At 40.6% G+C, this 15,142-nt stretch overlaps 1 protein-coding gene across 2 annotated transcripts in view; it reads left to right on the top strand.

Moving 5' to 3' along the window:
- The window catches only part of Heatr3 (HEAT repeat containing 3), a 38,384-nt gene that overhangs the window by 585 nt on the left and 22,657 nt on the right, over positions 1-15,142 (top strand). The window contains exons 2-7 of one of the 2 annotated variants that reach the window (XM_033757863.1): positions 1-85; positions 2,471-2,558; positions 4,789-4,901; positions 7,383-7,492; positions 10,144-10,284; positions 11,685-11,962. The exon at positions 1-85 is cut by the window's left edge and continues 44 nt beyond it. In XM_033757863.1, coding sequence (XP_033613754.1) covers positions 1-85; positions 2,471-2,558; positions 4,789-4,901; positions 7,383-7,492; positions 10,144-10,284; positions 11,685-11,962 — 815 coding nt within the window. The remainder of the gene's footprint in view (positions 86-2,470; positions 2,559-4,788; positions 4,902-7,382; positions 7,493-10,143; positions 10,285-11,684; positions 11,963-15,142) is intronic. The other variant, XM_019208284.1, reaches the window with a different exon arrangement.

Genomic DNA, 15,142 nt, shown 5'->3' with positions numbered 1-15,142 from the left:
CCCGCAGGGATGCAGTGCGTCGGCTCGGGCCGCTGCTGCTGGACCCCAGCCTGGCGGTCAGGGAGACGGCGGCTGGAGCTCTGAGGTGAGCTGAGAGATGCCCCCGCGCCTGGCGTCTGGGAGTCGCAGCGGTCAGCCTCCGCTTTCTAGGTGCTAGGCATCCCCTCCTAAAGAATCCTCCTCGGCTCTCACGGGGTGAGGGTGGGGCAGTATTGTCCCTAGGCTGCAGGGGACCCAATACTACATGCGCTCCATCTGCCACTAGCACCCGCCACCTGCTACGGTTCTGCCCTCCAGACTTGTGCACATTTCCCCCTCCAAAAACCCTCTGGAGAGTTCCCCGGTTGGATGAACCCTTGCAGTCTACACGCCACGAATTACTCTTAAGTGCAAGGATTTTGAGAGGGCAGACGTTGAGCAGGACAACCAAAGTCCCTGTCTTTGCAGACTCTAGGTTGACGGGGAACAAGCAACTAGTAAAAAAGGTAAAACAGATAATACTAGTGAGGGCCAGAGATTCAGTGCCACCGCCTGCCTTGCAAGCGCAAGGTCCCAAGTTCGATCCCCGGTATCAAAAAACAAACATATAGATAATACTAGTGAGAAGTGTTATGGAAAATCAAGAGGATGGTGAGTTGCGGGTAGGAAATTTACATTGAGTGCTCTCTAGATGACATTTATAAACCCAGTCCGGAAGTTGAGAGAGCCAGACATGGAAAAAAAATAGGGGAAGAGCATTCCCCCGGAGAAAATAGCAACAGCAGAGAAGTGAGACAGTTCACAGCTTGGCATGGTTAAAGAACAGAGAAATTAGTGTGGCCAAGTAGAGTAGGGGTGGGGAATTACACATAGGAGGGGAGGCTGGAGAATGGGCAAGAGAGAGGATGGTGTAGTGCTAAAGGAGCAACCATAAGGTGGGTAATGACATAAGCAACTTTACTTTCGAGACAGTGTTTCACAGTGCATTTCAGGCTGGCCTGGAATTCAGTATGTAGCCCAGGCTGGCCTTGAATTTGAAGCGATCCTTCCGCCTCAGCCTTCCAAGTGCTGAGATTGCATGCATGTGCCATCACACCTGGCCTTTTTTTGTTTGCCTGTGGCAGTCCTGAGGATTGAACCCAGGCCCTTTGCACTGAGCCACATCTCCAGCCCTTTTTCATTTTTTATTTTGAGGCAGGGTCTCGCTGAGTCACAGAGGCAGGACTTCCAGTCTTCTTGCTCAGCCTCCCAGAGCTCTGGGTTTACTGGTGTAATTGCTAGCTGTAATTTTCCTTTTGAAAAGACCACTCTGTTGACTGTGTAGAGAATGGACTGTAGAGGGGGTAATAGTAGTTTTTTGCTGTGTTTGGTTTTTTGAGATAGGCTCTCTAGCCCAGGCTGGCCTCAAACCCATGATCCTCTTACCTCAGCCTCCTGAGTACTGAGATTACAGGCGTGTGGCACCACACCAGGTTGTAGTTCTTATAGCTCTGTCTATATGTATTTATAAGTCAATCACTGACTTAGAAAATATATATATATTAAGGGTCTATTGTGTGCCAGGCACGAGATTTTTTTTTTTTGCAGGACCCAAGATGGAACTCAGGACCTTGCACTTGCAAGGCAGGCGTAGCATCACTGAGCTAAATCCTGGCCCTTCATTAATGAATCTTAAAGTCTGTTGAGGACAACAAACATTAACCAAAAAACCAGATCTCCTAAGTGTATAATTAAAACTAGTGATAATTGCAAAGAATCCTATGCGAGGCTATAACTAGGGTTCCAGGAAGAACCCTGTATGAGTGGTGTTTGAGATGAGACCTGGGGGTGAATAGGATTAGTCACTTGAGGGAGTGCAGATGGATGTCCTCTGCTCCCAGGGAAGAAAGTGCATTTGAAAAGCCCTACCCTTCCCCTAAAACACTCATAAGCTGGGAGCCCCTGGGAAATTGTTGGGGCATCTTTCGACTTATGTCCACATTCTTAGTGCCTGGCACAGAGCTTGTGCATTCAGAAGGCAAGCAGTGTCCTTCCAGTTAAATTTAACCAGGACTGCTTCAGGTGTGTCCTCTCAGTAGCCTCACCTTGTTTCTTGCTGCCCTTGAAGTCTTTTTTTTTTTTTTTTGCACAGTGCTGGGACTCAAACCCAGAGTCCTGTATATCTAGGCAAGTGAGCCGGGTTTGTAGTCTAGATACCAAAAAATGGTCTCTTCATACAGGAAAGATACAATGTATTTATGTTAAATAGGAAAAGTCTTCTCCCTTTCCCATAGCCATGTACCAGTGACCTCAGAACTAAGTTGTTACTTGACAACGTTTGTTTATATTTTATAGAATAAGAACCAGAACAGGTGGAAATCTGTGGATTGGTTCCTTAGCATGTGATAGAGATAATAATGACTTCTTTGGGAAACCTTCAGTATAGTTAAAAATAGAAATAAATTTGTGACATATGATCTGAATGTGAAACATGTTTAAACTTCTTATGTAGAAACCTCAGTGCTTGTGGAGGTTTTGAGGTGTGTGATGACATGGTGACCAAGGATATCATGACTCCTCTCGTGGCCTTGCTGAAAGAGGTATGCAATTTTTACAATGTCGTAAATGGCAACTTCCAATCAGCTTGTAGGAGACAGACTTCGCCTTCCTGTTGCCAGGCATGGTAGTGCATGCACTCAGGAGGCTGAGGCAGAAGGATTGCCATGAGTTTGAGGCCAGGGTGGCCGACATAGTGAGTCTAAGGCCAATGTGAACTACAAAGTGAGACCCTATCAAAAAGCCAAAACCAAAACAGCAAGCCATTCTATTGGACTTTCTTTTCTTGGAAACATTGATTTATTCTCATTAATCACTAATAGCCTTCTACTTTTTTATCCACATTACTTTATTTATAGTTGGAAAAGACCTTCCTAAAGCTATACAGACTCCTTTTGACTTTACATTTCATACAATAAAAATAATCAGTAATTATCCTTTGCTTGTATATGTGCTAAGTCACGTTTTTGTGGTGTATATATTTAATCCTCACAGTAGTCCTGTGAAGCAGGGTTTTTTTTAGGAGGTAGGTTTTAGCTTTATTCTTGCCTGGGATTCAAACCTGAGATCTTGAATGTACTAGGCAAATGCTCTAACCACTGAGCTACGTTTCCCAGCCTGAGGCCAGTATTATTATTCCCATTTGATGTATGAGAGCCAGGCCACATTTTGAACCTGTTGTGAAGATTACATTGAGTTCTCCAGTTTAATATCACATCATTCCCATTACAGGCTGTAGTTCAGTGGCAGAGGAGCTCACTCTCTGCCTCTGGCTTGCCACTCTGTAGATGGGTAATTTTCACTTAAGGCTATATGAAGTATATTTAGTTTTGATGTGAGTCATCGGTTCTATTTTCTGATTCTCAGCTGGGGTCATCTGGCAATATCATGGAGACATTTCTAGGTGTCACAGCTTTTGGGGTAAGGCTTCCTTCTGGCTTCCGGTGGATAGAGGCTCAAAATGTTGCTGAACCTCCTGCAATGCAGAGGGCAGTCTCCGCCCCTCCTAAAAGTTACCTGGTCCAAAATGTCAAGAATATCAAAGCCCTAGGGTGGAGCAGCTCTGCTTTAGAGCGTACCATGGACTAAAGAGACACAGTGGCTAACAGCACCAGCCTTGGGGCCAAAATGCCTGCAGGTGAAGGCCAGCTTTACCACATGCTAAGCTGTATCTTCAGCAGCCTCTCTGTACCTCGGCCTCCCTGTGGTTTCCTATTGGTGTCAAGAGATTAGGGGTGGTAGTTCATCTACCTCAAGTCAGATGTGGCATACACCTGTGATCCTGGCACTCTGGGAAGCTGAGGCAGGAGGATTACAAGTTCGAGCACAGGCTCAGCAACTTAGCAAGACCCTATCTCAAAGAATAAAAGGTCTGGGGAAATAAGTTAGTGCAAAGGCCCTGGATTCAATCCCCAGTGACAGGGGAAGAAAGTTCATTTGCTTCAGAGGCTTGTTGTAATATAATGATTAAATGATACATGTAGATACAAATGTTTAGATACATATTGCCTTAGTGGGCACTACTAATGTTATTGATCTTTTTTTGTGGGGGAGAGGTTGAGATGGGTCTCACTATATAGTTTGGAATAGTCTTGAACTCACTAGGCCAAGGTTGGCCTTGAACTTGGAGCAATCTTCTTGCCTCAGCCTCCTAAGTGCTGGGATTATGGGTGTGTAACACCACACCCAGCTTTTTCTTTGCCTTCCTTACTGCTTTTTTTTTTTTTTTTTTTGGACTGGGGCTCAAATTTGGGTCATTGCGCTTGCAAGGCAGGCGCTGGAACCACTGAACTAAATCTCTAGCCCTTTCCTTAGTGCTTTTTTTTTTTTTTGGTTTTTTGAGACAGGGTCTCACTGTGTAGTAGAGACTGACCTGGAACTCACTATGTAGCCCAGGCTGGTCTCGAATTCACAGCAATCCTGCCTCAGCCTCCCGAGTGCTGGGATTACAGGCATGTACCACCACGCCAGGCTCCTCCTTACTGCTTTTTATCACATTAGGTAAAATACTTCATATTGAATTTTCACTTTCATTTAAAAATGTGAAATGCTTTATATTCAGTTTTTGCAATGACTTGGGAACCTTTCTTGTTTGTATTTCTTGCCAAAGGACCAAATGCTTATGGGAATTGTAGTGCTTATGAGAATTTTATAGTCCTGTTAACCACTATACTGTAATTTCTGGTGTTTAATTTTTGTGATTCTTCACTATCATTAGCTTTTTATTTGATCGTTCTTTTGAATGAGGGTACTAATCATGATATCTGGTTGCAGTGTAATGCTGGACTGGATTCAAATGAGATGTCTCCCCAGGAGAAAAAAGATCAGAACAGAAATGCTATTGAGAACATAGCCAATGAGGCTGTGAACGTGCTGTGGAATATATGGTAAGATGTTTTCCAAGCATGGCCTTCATTTACATCACTGTCCAGGCTGCTACTCTTTTTGTTAAACTATGTAGAAACCTCTGCTCCCCCAGTAGACCTGTGACTCCATCATGGTAATACATGGTGGGAGGTAGTACCAGAGGTTACCTGAGATCAGCTGTCCTTCCCAGGCTCTTTTTTCCTCATAATTTATCTTTTTTTAAACGTCTCTTCCCTCCAGCTACTACTACTGATAAAAATAAGAGGAGTCACAACGGTCAGTGGCTGCTGTCCCTCTCTCCCTAACTCCTGCATACCCCCAGCAGCCGTTAGCAGTGCTACCTGCTTTGCTGTCTGGAATAAGAGGGACCACAGACCATGGTGTGCTTTACTCCCCTTGATGGCAGTGGGAAGTAGATGCCCAGGAAAAGCTCCCTTGGGCTCAGAGGAGAAGGCCACTTCCCATTCCATGGTCATAGCCCCTGGTAGGGGCAAAGTGGATCTGCTGCTGAGGATGGAAATACTCTGGGCACAACCTGGATTTTTTTTTCTGCCGCATTTTATGTCCATAATTAAAGCAGGATTCTGTCATAGTTCCTTAATTTCAGTCAGCAGCAGTTACACACTGATGGAAAAGCACAAGTGGTTCTTAGGAAATAAGATTTAAGTTGGATCCTGGAAAGCTGCCTCTGTGGCAGTCTGAACTTGCTTGTGATTTTGTTTTGAACTGGTGGGTGCATTCCACTAGAAATAACAGCGAGGTCAGACTTAAGGAAATGGCATTAGAGCAAACTCATCGGTCCTCTTTTTGTGCACTAGATAACGTTAACTTGCTTTTCTTTAGTGCCAGGAATTGAACCCAGGGCTTCCTGCATGCTAAGCATGTTCTCTATCACTGAGCTCACCCCCAACTCCTATAAGTTGTTCAACTGGATTTTTTTTGTATTTTGAGACAAAGTCTTGCTGTTGTAGCTCAGGCTTGCCTCAGACTTGTGATCCACCTGCCTTGGCCTTCAGAGTGCTGGGATTACAAACCAGTGTCACCATACCTGCTGTGAAAAAAATTTTTTTTTAATTTCTTTGAGAAGTGCCTGGATATGGCTTGAAAGTGATTTCTTTTTCTGGAATGCTTTATTTATTTATTTATCTATTTATTTATTTTGGTACCAGGGATTGAACTTGGGGATCGAACTTGGGTCTTCGCGCTTGCGAAGCAGGTGGCAGAACCACTGAGCTAAGTCCCCGGCCTATGGAATGCTTTATCATTTACAGTTGTCACAGCTCTTAATATTTTTGTTTCATAGTTTATATTTCAAATTATCTTTACTCATGTATGCCTTGTCTTCTGATTATATTTCATTACTGTAGAAATTAGGAACATGGATAGGTGTAGACGATAAACAAAATATTTTTCCCAAGATGACAGACTTAATTTAATGTTGTAGTTAGCTCTGTTAGTGTGTCGTGTGTATGTGTAGAGGAGTATCTTTCTCTGGAAACATGGATAAAATTGTGACAATTAGCTCTCTTCACCCTGTATTTATTTATTTATTTTTCTTTTTGGTTTTTTCAGACAGGGTCTTACTACCTAGTTGAGACTGACTTAGAACTCACTATGTAGTCCAGGCTGGTCTTGAACTCACAGCAATGCCTCAGCCTCCCGAGTGCTGGGATTACAGGCGTGCACCACCATGCCTGGCCTCACCCTGTATTTCATTTTTATGCCTACTATTAACATTGATATCTCTCTGATTCTTTTATAAAAGGTAGTATAGCTATGCATGGTGGTGCATGCCTATAATTCCAGCACTCTGAAAGCTGAGACAGGAGGATCTCTGCAAGTTCGAGCCCAACTTGGGCTACATAGTGAGTTCGAGGCCAGACTGAATTACATAGTAAGACCCTGTCTCAAACAAAAAAGGTAGTGTAATTTTAAATGTAATCATCAGAGTCATTTATCTGTGGTACATTGCAAATTCTGCTAACTAAACTAAAATTGCAGTCTAGAAGGAATGAATAAAGTGTGATTTTCCTTTAAATCTGTACTTTCTGTCTAATAAGAGGCCTTTTGTCCTTACTTGAACTTATATTGTGCTGTAATGGAAAGAGTACCAGGCTGGGCCCAGGGAACCTAGGATCTGGGGCTAGCTTTGTCACTAATGGGATGTATGATTTTTGGACAGATTACTGTACCTCTGAGGACTGGGTTTTCTCATCTGTAAATTGGGGAGTTTAATTTAAGGATTCCCAAGGTCTCCTCCAGCTTTAAATTTCATGAGGAAGCTGTCATGATAAAAAGATAGTCAGAGCCCACCATAATGGAAATAAAATCCAGACCGCCATTTCTTAGGTACAGTGAATATGAATAGGCATTTGGTGGTTGTTTGACTCCAACTCTTTGGATCTATAAAGCTTAATTAATTTTTTTCATGGGTTTCTGTGGTTGATTTCTTAATGTTAAAATGTGAATAGTAAAACTGTTTTTTCTCCCCTTCAATTTAGTGAATGCAGTAGTAGAGCAGTATCTATATTCAACAAAGAAGGTTGTTTGGAGATTATATTAAAGTATTTAAGTAGGTTTCCCACCAATGCTGACCTGGCTATTTCAGTAGGTAAGTGAAGAAAAGGCGATGATTTTTTTAACTATGTGTAGCCTTATTAAAAAATTTGTGTTCAGACATAGCACATTTTTCTGCAGGAGTTATTTTTAAGTGATTTTTATCTCATTACATATAAATTTGTAGCAGAGGAGTTTTATTTGTTTTGAAGCTTATTAAGTCTTTACTTGCATAATTTTTCTGCTTTTTGTTCTGAAACGGGGGAAGGTAATTATGTGAGCCTGTGTGATTTTTAGTCTGTTACTTTGAATCTTTTATGAATTCTTGAAGTTTTCATCTCTATTTACTAAGAAACAACCTACAATTACTAGGCCTTTGTGCCAAAGTTATTTGGAATCTAGACTTACTTAAATGTTTTGTATCAATATCTCACACTTCCAGTAGAAAACTGATAGCCTGTGCTTTTTTTTGTAGAGAGGAAGAAAAGATTGAATTTTCCCTTAGACCTGCTTCCCTTCCTACGGGCAGGGAGCGCAAAGTGTAGCTTCAGCTGCACTTGGCTGCCCTCCTACCCTCTCTGACTTGGGTCAGTGACCCACTGGGCACCCTCACTCATCATGGAGCAGAGGCTGAAACCAGAGGTTGGCAGCTCAGCAGGGTTCTGGGTGAGACAGAAATAACTGAGGAAAAGTGATTTTTTTGTCCACCCGTCATATCAGGCACCTAACTATCATTTTAACTATGCATTTCTCCTGAAAGGAAGAAGTATCCTCTCCCTATTGATGCGTTCCTTGGCTCTAATGGATACTTTTAAGAGAACAGAAGAGAAAAAAAAAAAGTAGAAAAATACCACTAGGAAAATTTTAAAATCAGTTTCTCAAAATGAAATCTTTAGGGGCAGCATCATGAGTAAATGAGGATTTCCAAATTAGTTCCACTGCTTTTAGGAAATTAGTAGGTGATTTAATCTCAGGAAAGCTTTTATTGCAATAAGAATTTCAAGAAGTTTAAAATAAAAACTATTTTTATTTTTGCGCCTCTTGTCATATAGATTTAGTTACTTTTTGTTCTTTTTCCTCTAATGAATTTTTTTTATATGGATCAGAATAAAATCATTTTGCATGGAAAATACTTTTCTTTATGCATTGATAAATGCAAATCATGATAATGTCATGGTTGTATAAACAAATGCCCTTTTTTTTCCCCCAGAAAGTTAAGCAAGGTTGCTGGGTGTGGTGGCTCACACCTATAATCCCAGCACTTGGGAGACTGAGGTAGGAGGATCACTGCAAGTTCAAGGCCAGCCTCAGCTATGTAATGAGTTGAGGCCAGCCGGAACTGGTAAGGAGACCCTGTCTCAGAAAACGAAAAAAGAAAATTAAGCCAGGTTTACATATAGTAAAGTGAATTTATAAATTTCTGTCCTATATATTTATACAATTTTTGAACCATTATTGTCTTCATGGCAGCAGTTATACTTGCCCCCTTTTTTTGGACTAGGAATCGAACTCAGGACCTTTCGCTTAGGCAGGCAGAGGCACCACTGAGCTAAATCCCCGGCCCTGCTATGTTGCCTTTTTTCGCTGAAGTGAAATAATTAATTGCAACAAAAAGTACACTTGAATGTAAACATATATATACATGCCTATACATATGGATTTGTATACAAATGTATTTTGGGAACCAAATTAGATCACAGCAGTGGCATGTGATTTAATTAATTTGGAAATTAATTTTGAAATTTTTAGACCTGGAGAGAAACAGATTTGTATAAAATGAAATATCTCAAAGAAAACAAATTTGGGCTTGATTCCTTTTAAGTGCTTTAGTAGTTTCTTCTGTCAAACCTTTATGCAATCCCAGTTGTTTTTAAGACATTCAGTTAATTATTTCCGATATGCAACTTGTAATCCATTATCTTATTTTAATTAATGCAAGGGAAGAAGTTAAGTGATAAATGTGTATTTCTATTAATTACCCATTTCTCAATTTGGTCATGTCTTTATGTAAAGTGACTTTTTTTTCTTAAAGTACTGTTTTTTGACCAGAAATAATCCTAACTTTTTAAGGTCAGTGATGAATTTAAAGGAAGGCAGAATGTCTCAAAACCTGGGTCTTGTTTTGGGCAACAAAATCACCCTAAGAGTTTGGTCCATAGACTAGTAGTTGACTTACAAGCAGTTTGCTAATGGTCTGAGATAAATACATAAAGAATACACTCTTACACATTTTTATAGTGATTAGACATTTCCACAGCATTTAGAAGTCTTTAAAATTTATTTTATAAATGACTAGTTCTGTAAAACATTAGAAATTTTAAGGAAAAAAAGGTCTTGAACCGTGGGTAGTGGTACATGCCTGTAAACCCAGCACTTGGGAGACTGAGGCAGGAGGATCGCTGCAAGTTTGAGGCCAGCCTGAGCTACATAGTGAGTTCAAGGCCAGCCTGAACTACATAGCAAGACCCTGTCTCAAAAAAAGAAGAAAACAGAAAAAAAGTTCTTGTATAGCACTGATAATTTAGGAATCCTTGTTTGTATATACCATCCTTGAGGGAAGCGTAAATACCTTACAAAAATTACATGTATCCAAAGAAGTTGAAAAGATGCACTTTTTTGGGGGGTGGGATAAGTACAGTATACTGGTATTAAGTATCCTAAGCAGAATTCATTTTTTTCTAAATATTTAATTTTTTTGTCTTCTAGCATATTGTTTACAGACAGTAACTGAAGATAACCCAGACCTACTGAAATCTTTCAGTGCCGCAGCACTGCATGTGCTAGAATCTGCAATGCTTTGTCCTGCCAGTTCCATGGAATACATTCTGTTAAAGACTCTGGTGGCAGGTAAAATTTAGACAAAAGAAATGTGAGCCTTTTTTTGGTAACTTGCAGTGGAGAGAGGTGGAGACTGAAGTTCAGTCTTTCTTCATTTCATCACATCAAGGCTTTCTGTACTTGTGCCTGTTCTGAAAATGTTTAAGTAGAAACCCTTAATTCAAGCAGTTGTCCATGGGTATGAAGTGTTCTGGAATAGCTTTGTTGCCTGATAAAGAAATTTTAGTGGTCAGGATCCCTTCTTACTTCTTCAGTGAGTTGAGAAACTGACTCTGGGCAATCACGAGATAACTGTTAATTTTCCATGAGTCCTTCACCCCTAGCACTTTTCACCTTGGCCTCTCTGAGTATAGAAATAAGTAATCTGATAATCTGTTGAGTAATAGGTACTTTATACTGTTCCTGTATATGCTTTGCTTTTTCCCTTTGGCTTTGCAGAGATAATTTATCATGAGAAGTTTTGCTGTGTTTTTCAAATTGTAGTAAGATGCATATAACATAAAATTTGCCATCTTAAACATTTTACATGTTTAGTTCAGCGGTATAAAATACAGACACAAATGCATGCAAGATTTTCCCATTTTCTTCCCCTTCTAGTCCCTGACATCCACCATTCTATTTATCATCTCTATGAATTTGACTACTTAGATACTTTATATAATGGAAACATTTATATCTGTCTTTTTGTAACTGGCTTGTTTCCTCCTAAAGACCTCAAGGTTTATCCTTGTTATAGCTTGTATCAGTTATTTTCTTCCTTTTTGAGGCTGAATAATACTTTGTTGCATGTGTATCAACAGCATTTTGTTTATCCATTCATCATGTATCCATGAATACTTGTGTTACCTTCACCTTTTGGCAATTGTGAATAATGCTACAGTGAACATGGCTATAACCCATGTGAGTCTCTGCTGTCAACCTTTCGGGTCTGTGCCTACATGGTGTTTTTATTTTCATAGTCACTTTAAAAAATTAATCTGACTACTTAATAGTAGCTCCTGTCCTCTTTTGATAAGCAAAAACCTAAGAATATGCTCTCTGGCCTGCACATGAGACCTTGGAATTTAACGCATTCCATTCCACTCTTGGAATGTAAGAAGCTGCTGAGAAGAGCACTGTAGGTAAAGATGAAAGAAAGCAACTGACTGTCATTTTAAAAGAAACTTGACCATATTCTCTCATGTGATGGTGTGTTGTATGTCAGAGAGTCATTGTATGCCAAGGCAGGGGATGGTTGTGAAGGTTATAACAAAGGGTGCTGCCTCTGTGCAGTTCTGCATGACATTTAATAAAACTGACCAAAGCATTTGAAATTACACCTGAGCCTCAGGACCCAATCTTGTGGAAACTGTACTTAATGTAAGATTTCACAGGCAGTTCTTTTGTTCTTATGCTCATTTGCCCCCTAGGCACAATCTGGAATCTAAAGGACATTATTCCTTCCAAGAGCCAGGCAGAAATCATAAATGCCATCCTAAAGATCTTGTCTGAAGTTTTGGAAATGGATGCTGTTGAAATAGTTATTCAAATGAAAGAGGCTGAAACCCAACGGTTAAAAACTGCTGCAGCAGCTGAGGACACTGTCGAGAATGCTAATGGTGACGATTTGATGGAAGATGATGAAATGGAGGAATTTTCTCATAAAAGAAAAGCAAGAAGGAAAACTTTCATTTCTGATTTACTTCCAGTAAGTGAGACTAATGCCCTCAAATGTGGATTAATAACAGCTGTTTTCTTTCAATATCCTTAGCTTTATAGAAAAATATTATAGTAAAGTTAACTATAGCAAATGAATTTCAGTAAAAATTGGTCATGTTTTCTCATTATAACATTAGAAGTCTGCTTCCAAAGAAGAAAAATAATCTGTTATCTAGAATGGGTCTTTTAAACTGGCATGTGCCTTCCCAGCACTCTGGGAAGTTGAGGCAGGAGGATTGCAAATTTAAGCACAGTTTGGGCATTTAGTGAATTAGTGAAGGCCCAGGGGCCTGTGCTCCATCTTAGGGGGACAGACATAAACCTATGGTTGGTCATAAAGGCTATGCTAAGAATGATGGCTGGCTGTGCCTTGATTCCCAAGGGAGTAGTTTCTGTAGAGTTGGTACAGAGTGTAGGGGGATGGCTGTTTGTATTTTATCTTTTTTAAGAGAGGGTTTTGCTATTAATTCAAGCTGTCCTTGAACTTACTATTTCACATAGGGTAGCCTCCAACTTATAGCGATCCTCTTGTCTCAGCCTCCCAAGTGCTGGGGTTACAGGCATGTGCCTCCATGCCCAGCTCAGGAGGATGCTGAGAAGGCTTTTTGGAAAGAATACCTGGGCTGTTTTGTGAAGCATAATTTGGTGTTCTAAAAAAGAAAATCAGAATTTTTTTGCAGATAGAGCTTCTATGTATGAACACCCAAAGCATTGTGTTAAGTTCTGGGCTGAATAAAAAAGAAAAGGCCATACCATCCTTGAGTTGCTTATGAATCATAAAATGGCTTAAAAAATCACCCTGGGCATACATTTGATTCCCAGAATTATGCCTTGTGTCACTTGTGTTTCTGTATCAGTATGAGCGAGTAGATTTTAAAATCAGTAAAGGGAGATGGATGAAACCACAGCTCTATGTGCCTTGTCCTCCAAAAAGGCCATTGGTGAGGAAACCCTAGTGTCATTACCTCTGCAGGTATCAGGAAGGCTGAGTGGTAGACCTGGAATGTGCTTGGCCTCATTTCCATGTGTGAGATGCAGTAAGTCAGCGCTTACAGGCTTTTCTTCAGCTGTTGGCACTGTACTGCTGGGGTCTCTTTATCCTAGCCAATTCGGGCATGCTGTATTCTATCACCCTCTATTTCCTCTGAGCAGAAGTGGAAGTTACAGTTAGGCTGCAGGGTCCTCTGGAGGATCTGAAGCCCCAATCTGGGGTTGGGAGGATGGAATCCTTGTGTGATTTTTCCCCTCTCCAGCCTTGCTTCCAAGGGCTCCTAAAGGGAGTACCTGAGGATGAGACCCAGGCCTACCGATTAATGTAGAAGTTCCCTGTTTACAAACTATGGATAATTAACTATTATGTAGCCATGTATTCTCTTAAGTATTATTTAAGCCGAGCCTAGTGGCACCAGCCTGTAGTCCCAGCTCTTAGGAGGCTGAGCCAGGAATATTGAAGTGAGTTCCAGGCCAGCCTGGGCTACATAGTAAGTTCAAGGCCAGCTTGAACTACACAGTGAGCCCCTGTCTGAAAAAAACAAACAAACAGGACCAGGGATTTAGCTCAGTGGTACTGCCTCCTGCCTTGCAAGTACAGGGTCCTGAGTTTGATCCCTGGTATGGGGGGGTGCTTATAAAATACAAAGTTTTCGCATAGCAAAATCTTGCTTTTTAAAGTCTTACCATAACTGAGTAGCCTAAGTGATTGACATGCTGGCCAGTCTGCTAGCTTGTGTTTAAGTGCCTGTGCCAGTAGGACTCTAGGCATCGACTTCATCTGTGCCAGTGATACAGATTTATAGTTAGCCATGGTCAGCACACTGCCTAGAGGGCTTTAGAATCACAATTTAAGAAGGTATAGCTGTAAATATGGAGAGAGAGTTTAATCCATTGTTATTTTTTTTCCTAGGACAGGCTAAAGCACTGTACTCTCGGCCCAACTCCCAGTTAGCATTTATCTAGTCCTTGTCTGTTTCATTTCACCTTTTTGCTTGCTCATTCTCCTTTCTCTGGCTACTTTGAAGCAAATCTCGATTGTCATACCATTTCATCTAGATTAAGGCTTTATGGAAGCTTGATAGCAATAAGCAGCAGAGAAATGTTCTGAGCAGCCTGATTTCAGAATTCCTTTCAAGCTGGATCTTCATACATTCTAAGTAGATGAGAACCAGGAACAAATCTTACTTAGTTTGGGTCTACTCTAATAAAGGTTTAGTTGCAAATAGTAACAATTTTTGTATACGTTGTATGCGTAGTAGATATAAATGCAGTACAAGTTTAGGGATTCCTGGGGGACTAGCAGTTTGCTTTTTGTTGTTTTCCATGCTGAAGATTGAATGTTAGGCCTTCTACATGTTAAACATTAAATTTTTCAAAGTTGTAGTTTAATTTTTGGACAAATAAGTGGTTGAGGGCTGAGGAATTTAGCTCAGTGGTTCCGCACCCTGCTTCACAAGCACAAGGGCAGGAGTTTGATCCCTGGTACATGAGTACAAACATTTTTAGAAGGCCCAGGAAATAGGAATATTTCATCAGGTTTTATCAGGCTATTCAGGAGACTGAGGCAGGAGCAATTAAAAGTTAGAGGCCAGCCTGGCAAATGTAGACCCTGACTAAAAAAAAAAAAAAAAAAAAAAAAAAAAAAAAACATATAAACCCGTAATAAAAAAAAAAAAAAAAAAAAAAAGTATGACAGGGGCTGGGCATAGTGGCCATACTTGTAATTCCTACACTCTAGGATGCTGAGACTGGAGAATTACAAATTCTAGCCCAACCTGGGCAACTTATTGAGACCCTTGTCCTCTCACCCCCAAAATAATGAAATTATTGAGGGGTATGTGTAGCTCATTGTGAAGGACCTGGCTTCACTCCCTAATACAGAAAAGAAAAACATGGGTGGGTTGGAATGGAGCACAGAGATAGAGCCCTTACCTAGCAAGTCTGGCCAGTCTGCTATCTTAGTGCCAGTGCCAATAGTACTATGAGCACTACATTCAGTCCCTGGTATGGCCAAAAATAAAATTCAAAAACTGTCAAAATTTGGAACATTTAACAAATTTGGAAACAGTAAAACAGGCATTTTTTTTTTTAGGCCTAGTCCACTATTTTGGAATTCCTTAATATTATTGTGGCTATTTCATAAACAGTTTAAAAATTAAGGTCAGATACATTTTTT

Source organism: Fukomys damarensis, unplaced genomic scaffold, assembly GCF_012274545.1.
Source record: "Fukomys damarensis isolate Sample0158 unplaced genomic scaffold, DMR_v1.0_HiC HiC_scaffold_32, whole genome shotgun sequence".
Taxonomy (NCBI): Eukaryota; Metazoa; Chordata; class Mammalia; order Rodentia; family Bathyergidae; genus Fukomys; species Fukomys damarensis.
Note: the sequence above shows the minus strand (reverse complement) of the source record. Positions and strands in the feature narration are given on the sequence as shown.